The sequence below is a fragment of the Opisthocomus hoazin genome, chromosome 1 (assembly GCF_030867145.1).
Source record: "Opisthocomus hoazin isolate bOpiHoa1 chromosome 1, bOpiHoa1.hap1, whole genome shotgun sequence".
Taxonomy (NCBI): domain Eukaryota; kingdom Metazoa; phylum Chordata; class Aves; order Opisthocomiformes; family Opisthocomidae; genus Opisthocomus; species Opisthocomus hoazin.
This window is the reverse complement of record NC_134414.1, coordinates 22,912,240-22,936,829: the sequence shown is the minus strand read 5'-3', so window position 1 is coordinate 22,936,829 and position 24,590 is coordinate 22,912,240. Positions and strand designations below refer to the sequence as shown.

Sequence of the window (24,590 nt, the reverse complement as noted above, 5' to 3'; positions counted from 1 at the left end):
AGTTTCTAGAAAGAGGTACAGAAATGTCTTACCTATATTGACAAATACAAATCTCTTCTGCTAGAGAATAGAATTCTGTTTCTGTGTTAATGAAAACAGGTGAGAATCAACAGCTGAGTGAATTACATTTTGCTCTGCACATGTGATCGAGATAAAGTGCTAATTAAAGTTACTGATTTTAATGTTCAAGTTTAAGTTTATGGGATAAGTGTTCTTTTTTTTTTTTTGATGCTGTGTCTTAGCATGTTATTTTGGTCACCATTCCTTAGCTGAAAGGTGAGTGAATAGTCCTGTGTTAATTTGGAGTACATCTCCTGGCTACAAACATTTGAAGAAAACTCTATGATCTGTCACCTTAATATTTGTTGATACTTTTTTTTTGCTTTTCTAAAATATTCCATGCCATATTTATTCCATTTTTTTTGGACAGTTTTGTAATCGTGAATATTGCATCATTTGGAGACAAGATTTTGTATTTTCTTCAGGCCGCTGCAATTGCAAGACCTGTTCTGGGGGAAGAAAGTAGTATTGATTTGTCAGTTTAAAAAACCCCCAGTTTTATAACTACTTGTATTTTTATTTTCAGTGTGAGAATGGAGTTGCATCTGATACCTTCTCCTGTATAAATTCTTAGGTGTATTTTCCAAACTGTTAGTTTCATGGTTTTATAGAGTGAATTTGAAAATATACTAATGTATTTTTAAAAACATGAAGGATCTTTTTGACAGTTCTCTGTATACTTAGTCTACTGGTATCAATGGTGATTGAGGTGTAAGAACATGGGGCATGATATACCTCAAATGCTCAAGAAATCTTGTTTCTAATACTTCTAAAAAGGGGAGAATCCGTACTGTATTAAATGTACAATATGTATGTAATTTGAAAACGGGGTGTATTCAGTGTTTTTGTGTAGATCTAATTTTTACAGTTGACATTGAAAGGAGTTGGAATTGTGAGGAAATACAATTTTTAAGTCTTGTATCTAAAGCAATTAGCAAGTATAATGCTATAGTTGCCATCATAGCAGTTTTATCTACAAGCAGATTACTTGAATCAGACCTCTTTGAGGTTTGTTTACATTACTGAATTCTGAAGTATTTTACAAGAGTCCTGCAACGGAAGTAATTTGGAAAGCTTTCTTTTGAGTTGTGTGAAGAATTGTCGTTTTACAATAACATATTCTTTGTTTGCTTCCTTTTTTTTTTTGTTTTAGATTTTTTTTTTTTTTAAATCTTCGTAAAGCTTAAATTACACTTTACTACCCATTCTTTGTCTTATGGCTTTCTTTTCTCCCTGTAATTGCACATTATCCGTTTTTATTGTTCTCTTACAGTTTAAGTTGTTTTCCCAGGTACCGGGCGACTCCGGAGGTTCTTAATCGCCTCCCCACACATTTCTCTAGTAAAAGTTAAGCCCTCCTCTCTCTCTGCTCGATTTTAACTCCCTGTTGTGGGAAGTTACGGGTGGCTTCAGGTAAGGGGCTGAAGCAGGCTGCTACTCAACAGAAGAATGGGCAGTTGCATAGCGAGGAAAAGAAGCTCTGAGAAGATAACGCTATCATTGTTATGTTCTGCAAAGGGCTTGAGTATCCAAGAACTAAGCTCTTGGGTGGGCTGGACTATCAGCCAGCACTGATTCAGCTGCTCTGTCTTAACTGTGTGTTGGTATTCCTTTCTCTGTTGTATTTTGAGCAAAACCCATGTTGCGTTGACCTAACTTACCTGCAGTAGCTTGTTTATGCTCACATAGTAAATAGCTGTCTAGGACGTGATTTGTGTGGGATAGGACTGAATTTTTATTATCACCTGGACTCCTGCAAATACAGGTTTCGACAAATTATTTAAGTACGTGTTTTTATAGTTAGTATGTCAAGCATTTAATTACATTAATGATACATGCTATCAGTTAACATTTGAAATTGAGTATGTTCTCTGACAGGGGATTTATCCTAAATTTGCAAATTCTGTGTTAACCGTACAGAATAATTTCCCTGTGCTGAAAATGTGAAAGAACGTGGTAAGTTGTGAACATGCAACAGCAGGAATAATAATAGTTCTTGTAGGCATGTTGGTAGGTTAACAAGCAACAGAGATCATAAGGCCCATTTATGGATCTTGAGTCTATAGCTGTAATGTTTTTTTATATGGTAATAATTCAACACCGAAGTTAAAGCTACAAAATGGCAAGTAATTACTTGGGTTTTGTTACAAAGGTTAGACTAGACTAAAAAAACAAAAACTGCAGGTTCTGGCCCTCTCTTCCCTTGTACTTCTTGTTAACGGAAGACTGGTAGCATTTGAAGCTGAGAAACAGTGACTTATTGCTAGGAGGATGTGTAGTGTGCTTTTTTTAAATAAAGTGTATGTTACAGCTTGCCAATGCCTCTGTCCTTTGCAAAGAAAACGAGTTCTAGTAACTAGTACAGCTTTATTGCTCTGTGCTTAACATTGTTACCTAGATGATGTTGTACTCAGCCCTGCCTTATATGGCACATTTGACATTAAACAAAACCCCTAAACCAACAAAAACAAAAAAAACAAACAAAAAAACCCCAGCTTGCAGTTGAACCTGAGATGCATCAAGTAAGTATGTGCAGTAATTGAAAATCTGGTACTTTCCCTTGTAGCTGAAGAGTATCTCACAGCTGTTTGTAACATGTCTTGTTTTCACACATGCATGTATGCAGGCATGCGTGCATGCAGAGTCTGATTGATGTAAACTGATTGCCACAGTGTTTTTCTACCATCTTGGGCCAGAGACTGATGTTAGGGATGATACACCACTTTTCCTTCCACTTCTTCATGTCAGGGCTGAGGTGTAAAAGCAGGCTAGTATCAACAATGTTATATACTGATTTTGTGGCTATCTTATTGGTATCAGTTTATGGGTATGAGTGATTCTAACAGGGCTGCTGATTTTATTTAAAATGTCAGTTGACATTACTGTGAAAGGTCTGACAAAGTAGTTGGATGTTCGGTTATAAAAGTTGAACGTTGGTTCTAGGGTCAGAAGAGGTCCTCCTTAGTGTGTTTGTCAGTGGCCTTTCATAGCTGGACCTGAAAACCTGCCTGTGTCCTTCAGTTACAAGGCCTCGCTTTTTCTCCACACTAAGCCATATTCTTTTGAAAATAGTGTAGAATTTTCCTATGTTAAGTACATTTTCTAGGTTAGCATGAGTTACAAGAAACAGTTACTGACCTGAGAGCCTTTTGTCATGTATCTTACGACATTTTCCCAAACCAGGGTGTTTTTACAAAACAACTGACTCGGTTCTGTCAAATGGAGGTGTCTGCTGCTTTAAGTGTGTGAAGATAGAAGACTCGTGTTTGGCAACCCGGATGTGATTGAATGAAAAGGAGTTGTGAAACTAAAAATACTATGAATGTATTTTGACTTGGTTAGCATTTAATTTTAAAGGTTGATTTTAGCAAGGCTGGTTCAGTTTCCTAGTATATGGAATTGTTTTCAAAGTGCATCTGAACTTACGCTCTTAAGTCATAAGTGAAATGATTTTCAGAATCAGGTAAATTTTTTTTGCATATGCTTATTCTCAGCACATGTGTGTTCACTTGTGAAATATACATTAACATTCTTGCAGAAAATTTATGAGAAAAAATTTTTGGTCTGTTTCATTAGTTTCATTTTGTACTGTGAATTTGTTTCTATTTCATCCTTTTGATGTAAACAACAATACTAAAATACCTTGGAATTATCTGTGATAGATTTACTTTGTTTTCCCCTAAGTGATGATTTTTCCCACTCTGGGTACTATCTTTTGAGTATTATTTCACAGCAGGCCGTGGTTCATGATCAGTAATGTCAGAACTCTTGCTGTTGGATGAGTGATCAACTGAATCTGGATCAGTTTGTCATGTTATTTGTCTGTGTACTTTAAATGCAGTTACATAGTTTATGTTGATACTACATTTTATGCTGGTTTCAAAAGGATGATCAGTGTCTGAACTGACATAGCAATAGCATGGTATCATTTATCAAAATATGTATCACCACCAAGTTATGTCAAAACTATTTGAAGAGAGATGAACTGGCAGATTTAGTTTATGTGCTATAATATAACACATCAGAGCTTGATTTCCAATCAACACAAGCGTTTTTGAGTCATGAAGCCAGATTGACTGTATTACTGAACCATGGCCTTTAGGCAATTCTGTAATAAGACCTCTTTATTTACAGTTAAAATGTAAATATGCTTCTCATTAATGAAAAACAATGTGTAAGACAGATTAATTTGCAGTTGATCACATGACTACTTGGAAACTTCACTGCATCTGATAAGTGAAACTTGTGATATTTAACCTTTAGCATTATGCAAAAATGTACAGCATTGCTGTATTGAATTTATTATTACTTTGACTTTATAAAAACGGGAGTATAGTTAACTTTGTTCCTTGTACGTTTTTGTAATCAATGGAAAATTTTGAAACTTGGAAATTTTTATTTTCATGGAGTAAATTGGAATGTTTTAAGTTCTAAGAATGATAGGTTGACCATGAAAATTATGTTTACTTTCAGAGAGAACAGGAAATGAGAATGGGTGATATGGGTCCTCGTGGAGCAATAAACATGGGAGGTAGGGATCTGAAGGAAAAAGGCTTCTGTCATGTAAAATTTCTTTTTCTTTGGGACTGTACATGTTACTCAAGCACTATTAATTACTGACAACTACTAGTAAAAACGAGTAAACAGTATTGGGAAATAAAAACCCCTCACAATTTTTGTTCCAAACAGCTGGTTTTTTTTTCTCCAAAGTATATCTTTGTTATTGTTTTGACTGCCTGTGGGAGAAAAACTTGATGTGCAAGTTAAGAGAAACAAAAAGGCAGGGAAAGGTGATGCTTGAGAAATTTTTTGATAAAAAAGAGTAGTTTTCTGTTCAGCAAGTGTCTGGTAATTCTTTTGGAGGGACTACCTACCTGTTCAGGGAAGTTGGGACTGTAATTGCATGCAGTGAAACTATGTAGAGCTTAAAATTGGTAAGTTCTTGTTGATGTACCTGACACAAGATTAATGAATGATTTGGTTGGTGTTCTACTAATTTACTGCAAGTCTGTATTTGCAAATATTCTTAGTTCATTTTTGTTACTTAAAATTCTATCACTGCTAAAAACTTACTGTGAAGTCTAGAAAAATTACATTCTTAATAATTGGTGCTTGCTCTCTATATCTAGGCTTAAAACAATTTGGAATTTACTTATCCAGTATATCTGCTTTTAAACAAGACTGAAACATAGAATATTTCTTTATAAGAAAACCAAATCTTACTAAACTAGATTAATTGTTGATATACATCTCTTGGAAGCTTCCTGATGGTCATTTAAAATAAATTAAGATGATAATTTAAAGGAAAGCTAACACTATTGTTACGTATTTTAAATTTGAAAATATGTACAAAACTTGGTAAACATTATTGCTCGACCTTTTGAGTAGTGTGAATTTATAGACTAATGAATCTGCTCAGCCCAGATTTTAAAATACATTATTCACCATTTCCTTGCATTTTCTAATTGAGACACATTTATAGCTGCAAAATAGGAATAGGGTTTTCCTTTCAGTGAAGATGAAGAGCTTTAAAAAAAATTCTAAAGGAAGACATTGTGAGATTATCTACAAATAATGAGCTGAAGCATAAATGGTAACTAGATTTTTTCATGTTATTGTTGTACTTTTGCATATTACTTCAGTCTATGTGAAAATTTCATTGAATCAGGAGACTTTGTAAATATTGATACTGTGCCAGTTGTCCAGATCTGCAAGATACACTTTTTATGTACCGATTTTAAATATGTATAGCAATCAGTTTACAGCCCTTTTCTAGTCAAGTTGTAATGCTTAACAGTGGTATTTATCATAGTCTTGCTTTATAAGCTTTGTGCTATGACTTGATTTTAAACTTGATACAAATGCTTTTAGAAATAAATGTGTAATTCCAAAAGAAGTTATAGTGACAGTGAGCTGCTGTTTTAAAAAGGGAAAAATATCCATAGTAAAGATAGTGTTTGTTGCCACAGTATCTGAATTTTAGGTTAGCTCACTGTAGAGTGTTTGGTTTTTTTTTTCCCAGCCTGTTAACAACCCACCACTACAACCAAAAAAAACCACATCCCAAAACCCTGCAGCAGACATTTTAATTGTTGATGTTAGCATCCTTTCTCAACATTTCTGTTGAAATTCTAACTTTATTTTTAACTGGCCTTTACCAGTGCCATTTGTGACTTTTCATCATGTGATACAGGAGGGAGCTGGAGTATCTTCAGTAGTGGAAATACCTGCATGATAATGTTAATAGAAAGCAAAGTACCTCTGTGATTGATTTAATTAGTGTTGGGCTGACTTGTGCGGGACTGCGCAGTTCTGCATTTTTTTTCTGCTGCAAACAAGTTCTGGGAAGGGTCTGTGTGCCTCAGTCATGTCACTTAACTGGATCTGTAATGCTAAGTGCAGCTGAAACTCCTCAATGTGGAAGAAAAAGATTTATTGGGGAACTCTCTCTGTATGGTTTTGCTGCTGTGCCAGACCTTGGCATGTGCAGTTTGGACACTTAGACTGTACTTTTTCAGCCCTCCAGATTGCAGAAAAATACATTTTTTCAGTGTCTGTGTTGTGGCCTGAACACTTAGGACTGCTTTCCATCTGTTGCTGAACCTGGACAGATAATTGAGCGCTGGCTGCATGTGGTTAATGGCACTACTACCAGCACAAAGCACTGCTGTCATGATAGCCCTGCAGAGTCCTTCTAGCCTCTGAAAATAAAGGTTTTTCCTTATATTGGCAGTTCAGACTTCTCCTTTTCCTTCCATATTTAGTCACTGAATGGACACTAAATAACAGTTTTAGGGCATATTCAGATGTAATTATCTTGAAGTGTAGCACAGTCATCCTACCTTGCTGCATGAACTAATAATCATGCTTGTGGGTAGGTAGGAAGCACCTGACTGCTTACTTTTGTATTGGCTCAGTGTCATAGGGGAGGTCTTGGAAGTTTCTCATTACTAAGCTCAAATGAGTTCTGCTTTTCAAAATTACAAGATTTTTCTCTGTTACTTCAGATAAACTTGTGTAGCACTTTACGTGTGCTATTGTGTTGCAAAGATTGTTTTTGCTAAGCAGCTTGCAGTTGGCATAACATGTATTATCAAGCCCAGGTCTGCAATTCTAGCAGCAGTATTTTGGATGCAGTGGTTTCACTGACTGCTGTGATATGTCTGCTCAGAGCAGGTAATAAAGATGCAGTTTTGCGTACTTGTAGGTAGTGATAGTACAGTATCTGTGCTAAATGACCTGCTTACAATGATGTACATTTATATATTCATTACTAAAGAAGTTACAGTTGTGATGAGAGGTTGATCTTTTGAAGAAAAATAACAAGTTTATTAGTCTAGCAACGTCAGATTTCCTGATGTTCGTGTATGTTGTCGTGACTTGAAACACGGGCTAGATTCCGAAGGCATGTTGTCTTCCATTGTCAAATCTGGATGCATGATTTTGGCTGGAAAAAAGCGTGGTTTATCATTGTGTGGGGAAAAAAAAAAGCATCACCACCAGTCTTAAAGCTGATGATATTGCATAGTAGCAGATGTAAATGATTTATATAATCAGACTTTTTTCTTTCTTATAACAACATGAGAAAATGTTACGAAGGCAATTTTACCTACCTGTTCAGTACTTTAGTGTGTACTGGCAGAGTGGAGTTTCCTAGCTCAATATACTAGCTAAGTGATCTCCTCAAAAGACAATTTTAAGCTTTTCTTCTACCTCTCACTGTGAATCAGAATTTTGGAGGAGACTGTTCTGTCACTTTCAGTTCTAACAAAACTGCCCTTAGTTTTCTTGTACTTTTACCATAATAAATTACATTTAATAGCAAGATTTATTTGTGCCATATTACAAGTAATTAGTGTAAAGTTTAATACCATCTTTGATATTGCTTTTAGACATTAGACTAATAGACCGTAACACTATATAGAATTGATATAATACTGGTAGAACAGTTCTTGCAAATATGTGTCTAATATGTTATGATCTTCTAAGAACCAAATTGCCTTATAGCTGCCAACTACTGAAAAATCACTTGAGATTTTTGCTAATTTGTGGTGTATGCTGCATATATATATATATATATGCTGTATGAACACTTCAGTTCCTGCGCAGAAACCATACAGCTATATTTAGCTGTAAAGTTCAGGATTTTCAAATACACGAGGCAGATTATGTAATGCAAATTAATAGGAATTAATGAAAATCTGTTTAAAAGCAGATGATTGAGATAAATGTACAGTCTCAAAGAATGATTTTTTTTTTATTTCAAGTATTGGAAGTCTTGTACATTTGGCTTTTTAAATATGTAAAGTGTTTGTTTATTCTTGTAAAATTAAGATAGGACAGCTCTAAGTGTAGATTGTTTTGCATAGATGCGTTTAGCCCAGCACCTGCTGGTAACCAAGGCCCTCCTCCAATGATGGGTATGAATATGAGCAACAGAGGAACTTTACCTGGCCCTGCAATGGGTCCTGGTCCTTCCATGGGACCAGAAGGAGCTGCAAATATGGGAACACCAATGATGCCAGATAATGGAACAGTGGTAACGTATCACAAATTTAATTACTTTGAATAGCTGTCATGTCTCATGGCCCTTTTTTGTTACCAAAGGTATTTTCACACTGAGTAAGAACATGTTACGAATCTGTTAAAAGTAATTGATAAAATTTGTTCATGCAAATAATTTGACACAGAAGGGAAATCTTTATTTGATACTACTATGAAAATCCTACTTCCCTTAGGAACCGGGTGAGTTCTTTGATCAGTAACGAGACTTTAAATTGAGATTAGAATGTACAGCATTTGTGGCAAAACTGCATGTATGACCTGTCATGAAAAACTCATTGGTAGAAGGAAATCACTTTGAAATGAAGAATGAACAATATATCAAAGTAATCTGTAAATTTAGGCATTTGCTGTTTTGTCTTTTGTGAAACTAAATTCTGTGTATTAGCTTGTTGGGGCTTTTGATGAACAGTTAAATGTTGGAATGGATGTAGTGTGAAGATATCTTTGTGTAAACGATTTAATTTTTTTAAAGCAACTTCAGTGTTTTTTTGTATTTATAACAGTGTTGAAAGCATGAGATTATGACAATAGTTACATGATTTAGAAAATAAATATGCCAACAGTTGTCAGGGAGAACTCTCTCATCAATACAGGAAAAATAATATTGCTCAGTTGCCAAGAGTGGTAGAGAATGTCTTGTGTACATCTGTAATTTTTTATCAAGAGCAGATATGCCACTGGGATGCAGTTAAAGCACTAGCCATTTTTGCTGTGTTCTCGTAGCCAGTCAATTTTCCTAGCTGTAATGCCTTATGTAGAGAAACAACTATATAATTTTTAATCTGATTTTTACGTATTTTTCAGTATTATTCTGTAAGTAATTATTTGGGAATGTTCTAGTGGTGGTGTGATATAAAGGGCTATATAGTATAAACAGTGATTCTGTTACAGCTTTATTGGAACACAGAAGCATTTTGTACCTGTATTTTTTTTATATATGCCTTCTCAACAGTATCTGTTTGCGATTGAGCAATCTGTATAATGAAGTTTGGACAAAATCCTTTGTTCCTTAGAGGAAAATGAGATGTTGAGCAAAAAAATATGTGAAGAGTCTGGTCTTTACCAGTTGGAAGGAAAGGATCTCACTTCACATTGTAGGAAGCAGCTTATTTTATCACTTGTGTCATGTCTCACAAGGTGTGTGTGGGGGTGCTTTTCACAGAATACTGTTTTCAGAGATGCTTTTGCTGAAGACCACAGTGTTACTGGTCACCTTGGGAACATTCTCTTGTGATTATATAGACAGTTAAGAAGAGGTGTCAGGAAAAGAACATGGTATCGTAAATCATAGTACCTATCTCAAATGGTTGTTTTTCTACAAAAAGCCATTCCAGATATGGAAATGTAGTGAATATACTGGCACGTCAAAATGCATGTTTTTAAAAAAAACTTTTTTTTACTTCCATTTTCTTCTGCATACTACTGAAGGACAATTTAGATACCTTTTTTTCCTTCATTTTGGACTTTCAAGGTTTTTAATTTGGGGGGCAGGCCCCTACAGAAGGACATAGCCTTATTGTATTTTTGCTGCTGTTGGAAAGACGCTTTAGACATACTTTGAGGACTGTCTGCTAAAACACTGTAAGAGTTAATTTCAGTTTCCACTTAGAGAAATGGAGAATATGCTTTATAGATCAGAAATACAGTTTTCTTTTATTAAATTTAACGTTCTTCTGAAGTCTTTTTTGGGGAGAATTGGAGAAATAGATTATCTTTGAACACAACATTTTAAAAAAAGCTTTTTTTCTCCCAATACTGTATTGTAGCTGGTTAATTACTGCAGTTTTCTTGTTGGCTGGACAGAGTGGTCCTTGTTGGAAAGAGGACTTAACTTTTTGTCCAGAAGTCAAATGATAAAAATGATCAGGAGTATGTGATAAGCTATTTGTTGAAATTCATGTCGATTGCTAACAAGATGAAAAGAGTTAAAGATAATTCTTTTAACATTTTTTAACCAGTGCTGCAGATTTTAAGGTTCTTTGGGGCAGTAGTAGATCTTCATGCAGTTGTTGAAGTAACTTTTTTCTTATTCAGTGTCAAATTTTAAAAAATGCATGTATATATAGCCAAGATCTAAGTTGCAAATATTTTTATCTATATGGATATAATGCTGTTTTTAAATAATATAGATATGAATTAGGAGACTTCAAAACTGTTGAGCTCTACTGATATTACTGGAGTTAGACTTCCAGAAGATTTCTTCTCCGATTCGGTCATACAGATGAAGTGCTAGTCTTGAGTGTTCTTGTTGGACTCTGAATACCTGGGCAGTAAGGTAGATCTCTCTGCAGAAGGAATTTCTTCTGAAAGTGTAACTGTTCTCAACAGGTGAATGATGAGTGATTTCAAGACCTGATTGTACCATGTATCTACGTTTTTAATGGTTTATGTTATGTTCGGTTGATGTTTTAAATTTCGTGTGGGGTTCTATTTTAAAAAAACTTGCTTAAATTCTGAACTATTAAGTGCTCAGATGCATGTTTTCTGTTTAAGGTCTCAGTTGCTATAGCCAAATAAATCTGTAAGCACATACACCTTGGTTAACATTAGGCACAGAACTAAGGAAAATAAATGTGGAACATTAACTGCATTTTCATCTTATATTGATATTTCAGGTTAAGCTTTAGAGATATATATATATCTATCAAGGTTTTTTAAACTAAGTGTAGTCTAGTTATGCATTTTGTCACTAGTTGTGTCAGTTTATTTCGACTGGGTTTTAAGAGTCTAAAGATTCCTAAAGTGCCATACAAAAGACTGACTCCAGGTAGTATGGACTGAAATATCCACAGGTATGTGTGTGTCTAAGTCTTCAGGTTATATTGCTATTGAAAGAATAAACCCGAAGTCTCCAGAAATACAAAAGCTGGTTTTTGTTTTTCCTAGTTTGACAATATTTCTGTGTCTAATTTGTTTGAGAAGCATTATAGTTCGTATGTAAGGCAGAAGAGGGCTCACGTATAAAATTGTGTGCTGTCTCTTCTGTTACATAGAGAATATGTATTGCTTCAGATATGCTTCAAAGGATGAATTTACATTCAGTACCAGAGTTGGTCTTAATTAAAAATTGAAGTATTTACTTTACAAAATTGGAGCATAACATTAGCACTCTTTAATTTTCAGCTCTTTTTCCATAATAACTAATTGAATTGCTCCTTTCTTCCCTCTATGTGTGATCCTGATTCTGCTGGACTATCTGCTGAACTTCATGACAACATCACTTGTGGTTTTTATTGTAACTCACATTTGGCATGTTCCAAATGGACTTGTATTAGCATAATGAGAGATTCCCTCAAGGAGGTCCATCACAGATGGGTTCACCTCTGGTTAGTAGAACGGGCTCTGAAACTCCTCAGCCACCAATGAGTGGTGTAGGTGCCGTGAGTGGTGGACCTGGTGGCTTTGGTAGAGGAAACCCAGGGGGCAACTTTGAAGGACCTAACAAGCGTCGCAGATACTAAAACTTACTTCATTCCTTACTGTTTAGAAATTCCAGTAGAAATATACAGTGATATGCCTTTATAATTTTAGCTGTTATCTGGAAACGGTTTTATTGTTATTGTAGTCTTTAAAACAGTTTCTTTTGTAAAACTTTTTTTGTATTCAGTCATAGGCTTTGTAGTATAGAGCAGAAATGATGCAGATCATTGTGTAAGGCAATGTGTTTGTGACTAGCGAAATTCAATGTGTGACTATGCTGTAAAACGTGCAGTTATCTGATCACAATAAAATATAAAAATCACTTGAAAGGATTTTGGGAATGTTATTACTGAGTGAGAATAATTTTATGCTTAATTATAAGTGGCATCATTTTCATTCTCATGTAGTTTCTACTATGTGTGGATTTCCATTCTCAACAGTGAATCTGTTTAGTTAAACTGCATGTTGCAGTACATACTGTGAACAATTTATATCGCAACTGCTTTTGTATGTTTCGACTTTGAGCTCCAAGTTTTAAACAAAGTGTTCTCAAGGATACTATGTCCTTGTAACTCAGTCTCCCTTTGCAAACTTAGTCACAATAGGCTTATCAACAGAGTATATCTGTTACTCAAATTATTGGAAGATTTAACTGGGGGTGGGGGGGACGGACACAACTTTGGAAAAGGAATCTATATGTATGCTTTATTAATAATAATACAAATTAGTTTACCTAAATCATACTTCTATAGAAGAAAAATTGTTGTGACATCTGTGTGTTCTACTGATCGTTGAAGTATCTTGCCATTGCAAGGAAGGAGACAGTTGTGCAAGCTGATTTAAAGCCTTCCACTGTGTAATCATCATTATATGTTTCCCCCAGTGGTTGGTTTGAATAGAATCAATTCTGTTACCAATGATTAACTGTTTAATTAGGAGGCAAACACATGTTCTCCAGTTAAAATAATTGTTCACTTAGAGTAATATGCATTTAGAAGGATTGCACAAGAGTATTTCTGATAACTGTTTTACAGAATGGTGAATTTGAAAAATACCTGTTTCCAATACAACTCAGTCTAGATTTGCTGATTGAGTCAAGATAAAAGTAATGATAAAGTTGTTAGGAAGCTTATGATTCAGATTTTGTCAGTCATGGAAGATGATGGAAAAGGCCTATTGATTCTATTCCTGGCAAGAAAGTAAGCAAGGATATTTTTGTTTGCTATTGCTTTTTTCCTGTGCAAGATAGGTGTAAAATATGTGTTCTGTTTTTATCACTTCAGTCGCGTTTTCAGAAATAGAAATTGCTAAAATTTATCTGCGTGAATAGTGATACTAAATTGATTGATAACTGATTTGTGAGAACATGATGCTCTAATTAGATCGGAATGGTATGTATATAGCTCAAAGCATGGGATGCAGGCAGCAGAGAGAGCATGTATATGTTACTTCTTAATATAGCAGGGATGGTCTTGGTGAATTGAATTGTGAGCAAATGGATAATGGGAAAATTGCAACATTGCTGGCATTTTTGAAGTGCACTGTTGTTTAAATTGCCAGTGTTATGCAGCTTAAGATAGAGATTGTTTTCATACAATTCAGAACTCAACCATATATGTAGGTCCTCACTTGTCACATCTGTAACTACTGAGCGTTTTCCTCTAGACTGTCTTTGATGTTGCCATTTTTTTCTCAGCTGGAGATACATGCTACACTTTAGAGTTGTAATGCAATAGTGAGTTAGGTTTGAAGTCTAAAATACTCTTTCACCTATCTGATACATGTATCACATTACAGCATTTGTTCTTCAAAAAAAACCTGCAACTGGTTTTGCTTAGCACACTATTGCTAAAACTCAGCATTTGGGAAAATTGCTGTTTTTTTCCTAGCTGTAAACTAGTGTTTTCCTGTGGCAACCACTTAAGCTCTCTGCTTTGGTGTACTGCATTAGGTTGAAAAAAATGCAGTTTACATCAATGTCTAGTAAGATGTCTAAATAATAGATAACTTCTGTCTCATCTTTTCTGTCCTTGTACATGACATTTTTTTAATGGGGATTGAGAAAGTACAGGTGTGAACTGATAATTCTAAACTGTAAAGTTGTAAAGGGAACATGTTTTAAATATAACTTGAACTAGAGTCAAGAGGTCTGCTCAGTTTTTCAAAGGAAAAGGCTGTGTCATTCAGGCCTTTTGGCTAACTCCTGTGTATTTGTTCAGATATTTACACCCTCATCCTTGTAGTATCTGTGTATGTTTCGAAAGTACATTAAACATACCAAGTATGCTAAAAGTGGTTCATTCTTTCCTTGCCAGCCTCATGCTATTTTAAGTGCGTGTTTGTTGCACTGCATTTTTTCTAGCAAGCAGAGTTGAAAGTTATTGAAGTTATTGCTGATTTTAATTAATATTAGTGATTTTCATCCGACAGTTGTGAGCTACCCTTAGAAAATCATAGAATCATTTAGGTTGGATGGCTCTGCTGCATGGTAGCAGTGAATTTGTCTGCTGTCCTTACTGCAGAAGGTTGTGTAATCTCTTTTTAAATATGCATGAACTAAGCCTTAAAGTCCTAAAAAATAAATACTGATATGGTGAATTTGGGCACACCTTCAAGATTTCATGAACAATTCCTTTTGTAGCTGATGATAGGCTGCCAAATTCTGCTCTTAACAAAAGCTTTCTTAGGGCTGCCTGGCTCTGTTGGTTGTGTACAGCTCAATGGTAAATGCAGTGATTTTTGTTTTGCCATCTGTGGTAGCAACTGACTAGCTATATGATAAACACAGAATTTTGTTAGAAAAGGGATGGTCCTAATTTGGTTACTGAAAAGGGTATACAGATCTGGCCAAGCAACATCTTCACACTGTCCGTGTGCTGGAATTGATCAGTTTTTCTTGTTGCTTATCTGGCTGATCAGTTTATCATTTTTTCTGCATACTTAAGGTTTTAACTGTCTTTAGTCTGTTTGACTAGAAAGGACAGTGATGTTCTGACTCTTTCTGCTGTATGCTGTGGTAAAACAAATAAGCTTGGAAAGGGTATGAAATTGACTACTACAATGCACTTACTTTTGGTTGTACTCACTGAGTTTTTGCATTATTCCTGAGATTTGAGTCTAAACTGCTTAATTTCAATGTGACAAGATAATTTTAATACTTAAAGATAGCAAAGCCTTACTATTCCATTTAAGTAAAAGAAAACACACCACGACCAGAATCCAGCTTGTCTAACTGTATTTGCATTTATCCCCTCAGTCATTTGAAGCAGAGCTGTTTGGCACTTAATAACATTCATTTTGGTTGTGAATTAATTTCTTTGTAGTTCTGTCTAGTGTGCTCATTAGATAAAGCACATTGATATCTTGGGAAGTGTGGTGGCGATTCAGATACTTAACTGTATTTGTTTCCTAAGAAAGATACTTATAAATTACTGTGGATTACCTAGAAAGAAAATTCCTGACCTCCAGTTATTTTATTTATTGTCCGCATCTATTTTATCCAATTGGACATAAAGATACGATAAACTGGAGACTCTTGTTGGAACAAAAGTTTAGCATAAATGACAAGAAGACAATATGAGCTCTTAGATTAATTTAATTTTAGCCATAATCCAATAGGATTTTATATTATGCATTCATTGAGGAGCATTCTGATCTAAAGTATGCTGTCATATTTTAAAATGTTACACCAAACTAATTTTCCCCTTTTCCACTTTCGATTCCAGATTTTTTTAGTTGAAAAATAGTTTAATCTATAATCACAAATTCTTTTAAAAGATGCTAAATACAAATGCGTTGACTTTTATGAAGTACTGATTGTTAAATGATCACAATTTACCTCAAGATAACTTGGTTCAAAATGCTGAAATAACTCATCTAAAGGAAGATTCTCAAGTGAAAAACAAAACCTCATAGGCCTTTTGAAGGGAGAATATGCTTTGAGGTGAGATGCTCAGCAAATGAGTGGTGTGCTCTGATGGCATGAAGCTCATTTTACTTAAGCATGTCGTGGAAACTAATTTTTAGCTTCTTAATATATAATTTTTCCTATAACAGGCTGGATCATAATTCTTCCCTTCTCAGTGAAGACAAATCAAAATAAACTGTAATTTAACTATTGCACTGGCAGGGAAGGCTGGGTGGCAACTCATGGGATCAGTTTACATTGGACTGCAAATGTGAATGGATTCTCAATCCCATTCCTGAGACTTAGTGGTGTGTATCCATGGGCAGTTTTACAGAGCCTGCATCCAGCATCTCTTTTTAGCTTGCACTTGGGGCCAAGACTGGGGGGCTTGAGAGAGCACATTTCAGATGCCATTTAGTTTTCTTCTCAGGAGCCCTGAATTTATTAATTTGGGCACTGTGCTGTCATTAAGATGCAGAACCATCCTGGGGTTTGGTACTTTCCTTGGTCTGTTAGGTCACTTCTAGCCTGAGGGAGTATCAGTCCAAGCGTTCTTGATTCTTGAATAGTGAGGAGGGAATGAGCATGGCCTGTGGAAAATACAGAGGTTGGACATTACTTCTTTAGATTACTAGCTGTTCAGTACTAGTTTATTGGCAAATGTTGGACTGTATTATCCCAAAAGCATTTGTTTTTTAAATCCATTCAATGATATGTGAGAACTTAATAGAAGGAGTGACTAAAAACTTGCAATACTTAATGTCAGGTGTAATTTTTTGTATTGGATTGGCTTTTTGTTTCCTCTGGGATATACTGTAAAATATACTCAGTCTTACTAGGTGGTCTCGGCAATTTGGCACTTTGCTGTCATGAAGAAATCTGTCTTGTTAATAGTTTTTGGTTTTTCTCTGTAAATATTTTAAAAATCATAGCAGTAGGCGTTTCAAGTTTGTTTTCACAGTAATCCATGAAATACTGAAATTTACCAAATTTAAGTTATCCATGTCTGTAATGCGAGTTGTAGAATAGATAAACTGCACGTTAAGTTTTCATGAAAACAATACTTTTGATGATTTTAAATGCATGGAAACAAGCCCTCAATGTGTTCATTCTCAGTGAAATAGATTTAATAGGTCTTTTCCATCTTGAACTTCCTTAAACTACTATGACAATTAATATAATTGAAATTTGGAGGTATTTGTATTAATAACTTCAGCCTGACTTCTAAAAGCAGTAAGAGATGGGTTTCTTTAGAAAAGCACTTCAGAACAGCATTTTTTCCTAATTGAAGGAACTATTCAGGAAAGTTTAAATTCATAGATATGAATAGAATACTTATAGGTAAAACCATTTTAAAAAACTGCTTGCATATAATGATTATTTTATACCCAAATCACATTAAAAGAAAAAATAAATCTTTACAAGTGTGGGTAAAAACTTACCACTGGATTTGTATGTGGTCCCTCAAATAAAGGACAAAGTGCTCATAGTAAGAGGTATGAGATTCAAAAGGAACTTCACTGTGTTACTGCATGTTGATAAGGTTTTTCTTTTTTTTTTTGTAAATGGTTTGTCTAGAGCTAATGTTGATAGTTCTACTAGTGTGCTTTTATATCAATTTCTGTAAAGCATAACTGTATAATTTGGTTGAATTTACATGCTAACTGTATGCGGGACGTTGATTGCTTGACTTGGAAGAACCACAGTGAGAATAAAGATACTGTTCTTGCCTTTAATTTGTCAGTTAAAAAAAAATTGCATAGAATCTTGAACAGGAACAACTGTGAAGAGTCCTGTAGATAAATTGAAAAAAGATGGGGGGAGGGGGAATAAAGTAACATAATAAAAATAGGAGGAATGTGGTTTAATTTTATATCTACAGCAGATTCACAAAAATTACTTAAAAGCTTGTTACATGTGAAAACCACAAACTAATCAAAAACATGGAAATACCAGTTACATTAATGTTTGATTTTTTTAAACTTTGAGTTTAGTGTTGTGTGGATGGGCAAGGAATATTAGAAAAACTGAAAAGAATTCATGTTCTAAAAATTTTAACATTCATGGGATGTAGGGTGGGGTCACTGCAGGTGGAGATGTTTATTCTGTGTTGCTGTTATGAAATTTTTCTGTAGGACTTGATTTCTGTGGCAACTGTGTACAGCGTACACGTCGTAAGTATGAATCAGCTGATTTTAAGATGGTTAGCCTCTCATCAAGCCAGTGAGAATCCAGTCTGACACCTGTGTGTCATAGCCAGAGAAGCACTAAACAGAAGATGGTGTAAAGGAAAACAAAGCAGTGAATATTAGCAGTTACGGGATAGGATTAAGGTATTTTTGTTAGTTTTTTCCCTTAATTTCACTGTAATCAGTTTTTATATATGTGAAAGGGAAAGTAATTTTATTCTCAGTGAATATTTGAAAGAAAAAACAAACACCAAAACAACACCCCACCCCAGCAGAACAGGCTTTCCCACTTTAAATAACCACATACACTTAAGCAAGTTGGAAACGGAAATGTAATAAAAATTTAATAAATCTGAAAAGATGTAGAAGCCACACGGATTTATTGTAATTCTTTTTGCAGCTGTTTGTTCTTGATGCTTTAGGCATTTTAATGTGTTTCTCTTTTTAACAGCTCCATTACTGTTCATTACTTGCTATAAAAGGATTTATTCTGCAGTGCTTTTACTAAGCTTCAAATATGTTTATCTAGTATAAAATTGCTGGAAAAAACCCTTCATAAACCAGCTATTGCAGTACTGTAGAATGCAGTATTTGAATGGCCAGCTGGAAGTGGTCTTTCAAGCTGCTTACCAATGTTTTAAATATTTGTATGCTAATGGAAATTTTGAAATCTTTGTGTGCATTTTTAAAATAATTCCATACATGCATTGCTGCAGATAGAATAGCCCTTTGCCCTGCTTGCTGCTTGGTCCTGCTTCCTGCCTGCTTTGTGCTCCCCTTGCAGCCCTGTGCCCATGCAGTGAGCAGAATAAAAGAAACCCAGTGAAAATTACCAGTTCTGCTCATTTCAGTGTGGAAGGAGTGGGCAGTAGAGCAAGACGATTCATAACTGTATGGATATAGGTTAGTTTGTACTTTATCTACATGCCACATAGAGAACGTAGTTTTGTATATGTTCTTACTAAGTGAGTTTGGATGACTTTTCAGTACTTTTAAGAAGTACATCGCTTAGCATGAATAGGTAAGAAATGTGTTTAGGGCTTTAGATGCCTGAATAGCATGGTTGTGTTTTTTATTCATAGTGGTAGTTGGCCCAAGAGGACATGTATTTGAAGTGATGAAGAAAAAACATACACTAATATGTTGAGACAAATTATATGTGAGTTTGATCTGTCTGTTCACTTTCTGCAGTTGCCAAGAAGGTTACATGCAAGCCAGTAAAATAAGCAAAATAGTGTCCTTCATGATTTCTCCAGGAAAGATGACATACACAGTTGCTTTAGAGAAGCAAGAGTATTCACATGTAGTTTTTCTTGGAAGAAAATATGTAAACTGCAGTTGCAAAGATGGGAAGTATTGTCTTTTAAAATGCTAACATTCTTCACTCTTTGATACAATAGCACTCCATTGTTACATATATAATGTTCCACTTTTAAGGGATGGAGCATGGAAAGGTAAGCTGCAGCTCCAGTTTGTCGTCTTCAAATCAAAAACCTTTTCCAGAACTCACAGAAGGAAAAGTTTAATAATGAAACAGTAGTTCATCTTCAGTTTTGTTCCAATGTGGTGCATTGTGCTTCTAGAACTTCCAGCATTGTATCAGTAGCAGTTCCATATCTGACATTTTCAGAAGCAGAGCTGTGCCAGATAGTACGAATAAAGTTTCTGCCTTAGTGTGTGAAGAATTCAGTTATTACATTTCAAGAATTAAATGTTCAGATTTTTGAAAGAAAATGTATAAAATAATCGTCATATATTGAATTACTGGTTTAAGAGTGAAAATTATGTCAACTTGGCAGTTGGGATGGCTATGCTTTTAGAACCATTTTGGTATATGTGCCCGTTGATCGTTTCTATGTTATGCTTTGTGTAGTTTTCATAATACCACTTAATGCATGTTCAGCATCGTTCTTGTATCACAGTTGTGTACAGTTTCGTATTTTATTCACACTGCTGAATGCAAATATCTGTAGAAGGGGGTACTAGAGCATTTGTTTAGTATTGTGTAACTTGTTTAGGACCATTTTTCATTGCTAAGATTGCTTTCTGTTTTGTATTCACTGTGCATGTTTTAAGCAAAGTAAGTTTTTTTTAATTGCATATGGGGAAAAACTAGCAAGTCTTGAAAAGGTGTTTATTAGGAAAGTAAATGGGAGTCCTGGATGCCTCTTACTTTTTCTAAAATGGCACCTGGCACAAGAGAATAAAATCACTTGGTATACTTTCCTGCATGATTATGACGATATTTTTTTCCTGCTTATGAGCCATTTGAGTATTAAAGATAAAAAAATTCCAAAGTTTTGTTTCCATAGATAATATTATTTTAATCATGAGCATGTGTACAAGACAGTAAATTAATCACAAATGACTTGATGTTTACTCCCAATAGTACTGTAACTCCCCAAGTTGTAGTAAACGTGTAAAAAAACCCAGTTTGAGTTTCATAATATTTAAAGTGAAACTTTTAAAATTGTATTGAATGAGAGTAAGCCAGTCCACTGGGGGTCAGGGGAAAATGAAAATCTGTGGAGAAATCGTGCTCCTGTTTTCAGTTGCATTATGTTACTGGGCATGCACTTTTTTACTCTTTAAATTGGAACCATTGTGCAAAATGTTCTAAAGACTTAGAAATATAATTTGTCGTATTTTACCTGCTTATAAGTGTTAATTTATTGTTAGCATCTCAAAAATAAACGTGGTTCAATTAGGCACATGCACTTTACTGGAGGTGATGTCATGTAGTATGAATATCAAAAAGTAGGATAGTTCAAGTGATTCAAGCCAAACATGTTGTGCCTTTAATCCTGCTTGGATAAAAGCTGATCTTGAGCATTATTCTTACTTCTTGCAAAATGAATTCTTTCACGTGTCTTTCTTCTTCCAGTTAACCGTAAACTTGAATTTCCCAGGTGTCTGATCCTTTTTGGGAAATAAATACTATTTTTAAAATACTGGGCCCAGAACCTTGATATACTACACTGGCATTTCTGCTTTATTGCTGTAATACTGGCAGAAATACTCACAGGTTTGAAAGTGTTCATTTAGATTTTTGGGGGAGGACAAGGGATTGATTATTATATGTTGTTTAATTCTTGAGGCCTTAGGTGGGAAAACTGGTAATGTAGAAACGTCTTTGTATTCTTGTGAAAAAAAAAAAGTAATCAAAATTGTTTGAAAATCTGGTATCTTCAAAACTGTCCAGTGTCAAGGAAGCTGGTGTGTTTTTAAAGATGTGAAAACTTTGTTTTGCTAGAGATAGTATGTATTTGTGAAGCGTTTGAGCCCTGAATCTTTCACTGGTCTAACATTGAGGACATTGTGACTCAGCCCTAACATCCTGCTAGTATTATGGTGATAATTCTGCAAGCTTCTGCAAAGCTTTAGAAGTGATGCGAGGAAGTAATGTGGTGCACTGACTATAGGATTGGGCCAAATCATTCGTCTTTGAAGATGGTCACTGGGTGTCCTCATCCATTCCATTTAGGACTTTCTTTCCTATTCTGTATTCCAGGTTTTCTTCTGTTGTTAAAAGGCTATAACTTTTCCTGATGATGTGGAAGACAGGAGCTATATAAATCTTTATTTTGGGAGTTATAATACTAAACTTGATGTAAATGGGTTACAGGAAAGAATCAGGTGTCAGAAGAACAGTAAAAACAGTTCTTTATATGATTTGGCAAGTCATTACATACCTCCGTATGTGTGCTGTTAGTATATGAATATCATGTATGTATTCTTAACCTGTTGTGTTGTTGAAAAAAGATTGATGGCTCTTTTGGGGGGGGACATTTCATTCTGGATTAATTTAATTTAAACTTTCTCTTTTGTGTAAATCAATACACAATAATTAAGTGACAGAATACATGAGCGCTTAAAAAAAAGATAGGTACCTTTTCTTGACTTATAGGTGCGTGGAAATACTAATATGGAAAATTAAAAGTAGATAAGTGCTCTTCATGGATTTATAGATGGGGAGATATTAATATGGAAAAGCGTGAAGATGTGGTTTGACTTCATCTTTCAGTTTCTTCTAGAATTTTGAAAGCTATTATAGAATTAAAAAGCTTGAATATGACTCTTGATACGCTTAATCTAAAGTTCTTAAATGTTGTTTCAGAGTTCTGCTATAAGTTAAACTAGTTCAATGTAAACATGTAAATAAAATACATGCTTTAATGGACAAAAGTCTGAAAGCCTGTGTTTAAGTTACGGAGAAGAGTAATGTTATTGGAGAGTTGGCTACATTTTGTCATGTTGTTAGCTTTTGTTTACATAACCTTAAAGGAACAGAGGTGGAACTTTATTAGTGGCATGCAGGGAAAGGCTAAATATACAAGACAAAATTGTGCTGGGAAAGGACTGAAGTTCAAATAAGTGTAACTTCGTTTATTGATGCTTCCAGTAGAGGACTTCTGTCATGAGTTTAGAGAGCTCCTGCTTAAAAACAAATGCTGCCCAAATCTCGTCCTCCTCTCATTGCAGGAAAAAGTCATCTTTGCTTTGATGGTGACAAAACAAGAATAGGACTGTGAGGATTTAAGTTTATGAAGAACGTGATTATCTTGCCATGGTGATCTGAGTGGTTGAACAGTCAGCACCTGGGGTAGCTTGTCTGCTGATGGGGTGCGCATACAGCTCCACGACTGTCATAGCCTTCCACGACTGTCGTAGCCTTCCCAGTCCTTTGAGTATGCTGCTGCCTTCGGTCGCTTCGGGTGCAGCAGTTGCTTCACCTGCCTCAAGTTCCTTTATGGCTACAAGGATGCTTTTCAAAGTCTTCATCTCTTCTGCTTAGCAAATATCAGTTGCGCAATGGCAGCTACTGCAGCTGGGGGTTGGGTGGTGTAGTCATGGAGCGCTTAAATCGACATTTGCTCTTCCCAGCTACAGTCGTCTTAGTTTACACCTTTGCAGTCATTGCAGTGCACTTTGAAATGTTACCTGTAATTATAAATGTGGTATTCTCAAATGAGGTATTGGTCTGAGCAAGCTGGAGTAGAGCCTGAAGAAATACACACACAAAAAAAAATACAAACCGGTTACACTTGTACTGTCAACAACGAATTCCTTCAATAATTCAAGGTGTGTTACAGAAAATAAATCTGTTGGATGATTACTTCAGTCTGATACCCTAATTTTGTAATAAAGATGTGAAGATCTGGGTCTAACTCCAGGTTTTGAGGTTCCCCTTTAACCTATTTCGATATCTGCATTTATTTTAGTTTACGCAGTATGGTGTAAACTAGAATCATTCAAAATGTATGCATAAATATACCCCGTGAGGGCATACTTGGTAATCAGATGCTGATCAGATGTGAGATTTTGCAGAGCTCAAAATGAAAGTAAGTTGACCGAAATAGGTTTTGAAGTAAGGTGGAAATAAAGCTGTGAGAAGCAAGAACCATTTTTGAGCAGAATAGGAGATCAAACTGTGAGCTCTGAAGACAGTCCGTAAAAAGTAGTGGAAGAACCTGGTAACAGGTAAATGTTCTGTTAACCTTTCAAAGAAATTGATGCATCGGTGTGCAGAACTTCGGGTTGAAATTCGGACTTCGTTGGAGAAGCTGCTGCTTGCTTATGCAGATGGTGTTTCTAGTGTCTTAGAATTGATTTTTTGTGTACATCAGAAGTCACAAACAGGTAATTGAAGTAATTTTTATGTTCTAGTCTATGTTCATAACCATTTTCTCATTAATTTGTTGACATTTACAAATTTGTCACTTGACAGAGTTTTGATAACATATTTTTAAATGCATATTTTTAATGTGAGAATTGTCGTATGAGCTTGCATGTTTGAAATCTGAATGAACCATGATGAAGAATAGCGCCAACAGTCAATCTCTTCGATTGAAAAATATTTTAGTCTTGAGTATGATGCCAAGTGCCTGCCTTTGTATGTAAGATGATAACAAGAGGAAGTTCCCTATTTCTTACCAGGTGATTTTGGCTTAGTCCTGTGCAAATGTAGTTGTGTCATTAAGGCCTTTGTACTTTGTTCTCAAGTGAAGAAAGCTGTAGCCTACTGGAGTGTCTTTTAACGGGGGTAGATGGTGGAAGGGTTAATTTTAATACTCCTAACATACACTGAGATGCCAGATAGTTAAATCTGTTACTCAGAGATGAAATTATTCCTAATACTGTGCTTTTCTGTCCTCTTCATTACATGTTAGCAGGTGCTTCCTTACCTCTGCGTAGGTGAGAGCCAAGGCTTAATGCTTTTTTTTAGTGTTTGATACTCGGAAAGCCATATCATTTTGGGTAGGAACAATAACTTTATCTTACACATAGTAGCCACTTCTACTAAAATAAGGAAAGTAAAATGTTAGTAGAAAGTTCAGGTAAATCTTAGCGCAGCATCAGCAGTATGTCCAGTTGTCCAAGTGAAGGACAAAAAGGCAAGTTTGAGCCCCAGCTTGCCAGACAATGAGGTTTGTACAACCGTAGCAAGT

The 24,590-nt window shown here is 35.2% G+C and overlaps 1 protein-coding gene across 7 annotated transcripts in view; it reads left to right on the top strand.

Moving 5' to 3' along the window:
* The window catches only part of PSPC1 (paraspeckle component 1), a 68,504-nt gene that overhangs the window by 27,220 nt on the left and 16,694 nt on the right, over positions 1-24,590 (top strand). The window contains exons 7-9 of one of the 7 annotated variants that reach the window (XM_075418788.1): positions 4,534-4,591; positions 8,430-8,599; positions 11,901-12,367. The exons of the other annotated variants lie outside the window; for them this stretch is intronic. Coding sequence (XP_075274903.1) covers positions 4,534-4,591; positions 8,430-8,599; positions 11,901-12,086 — 414 coding nt within the window. The 3' untranslated portion in view covers positions 12,087-12,367. Of the gene's footprint in view, positions 1-4,533; positions 4,592-8,429; positions 8,600-11,900; positions 12,368-24,590 lie in introns of those variants that run through there. 7 annotated transcript variants of the gene reach the window in all.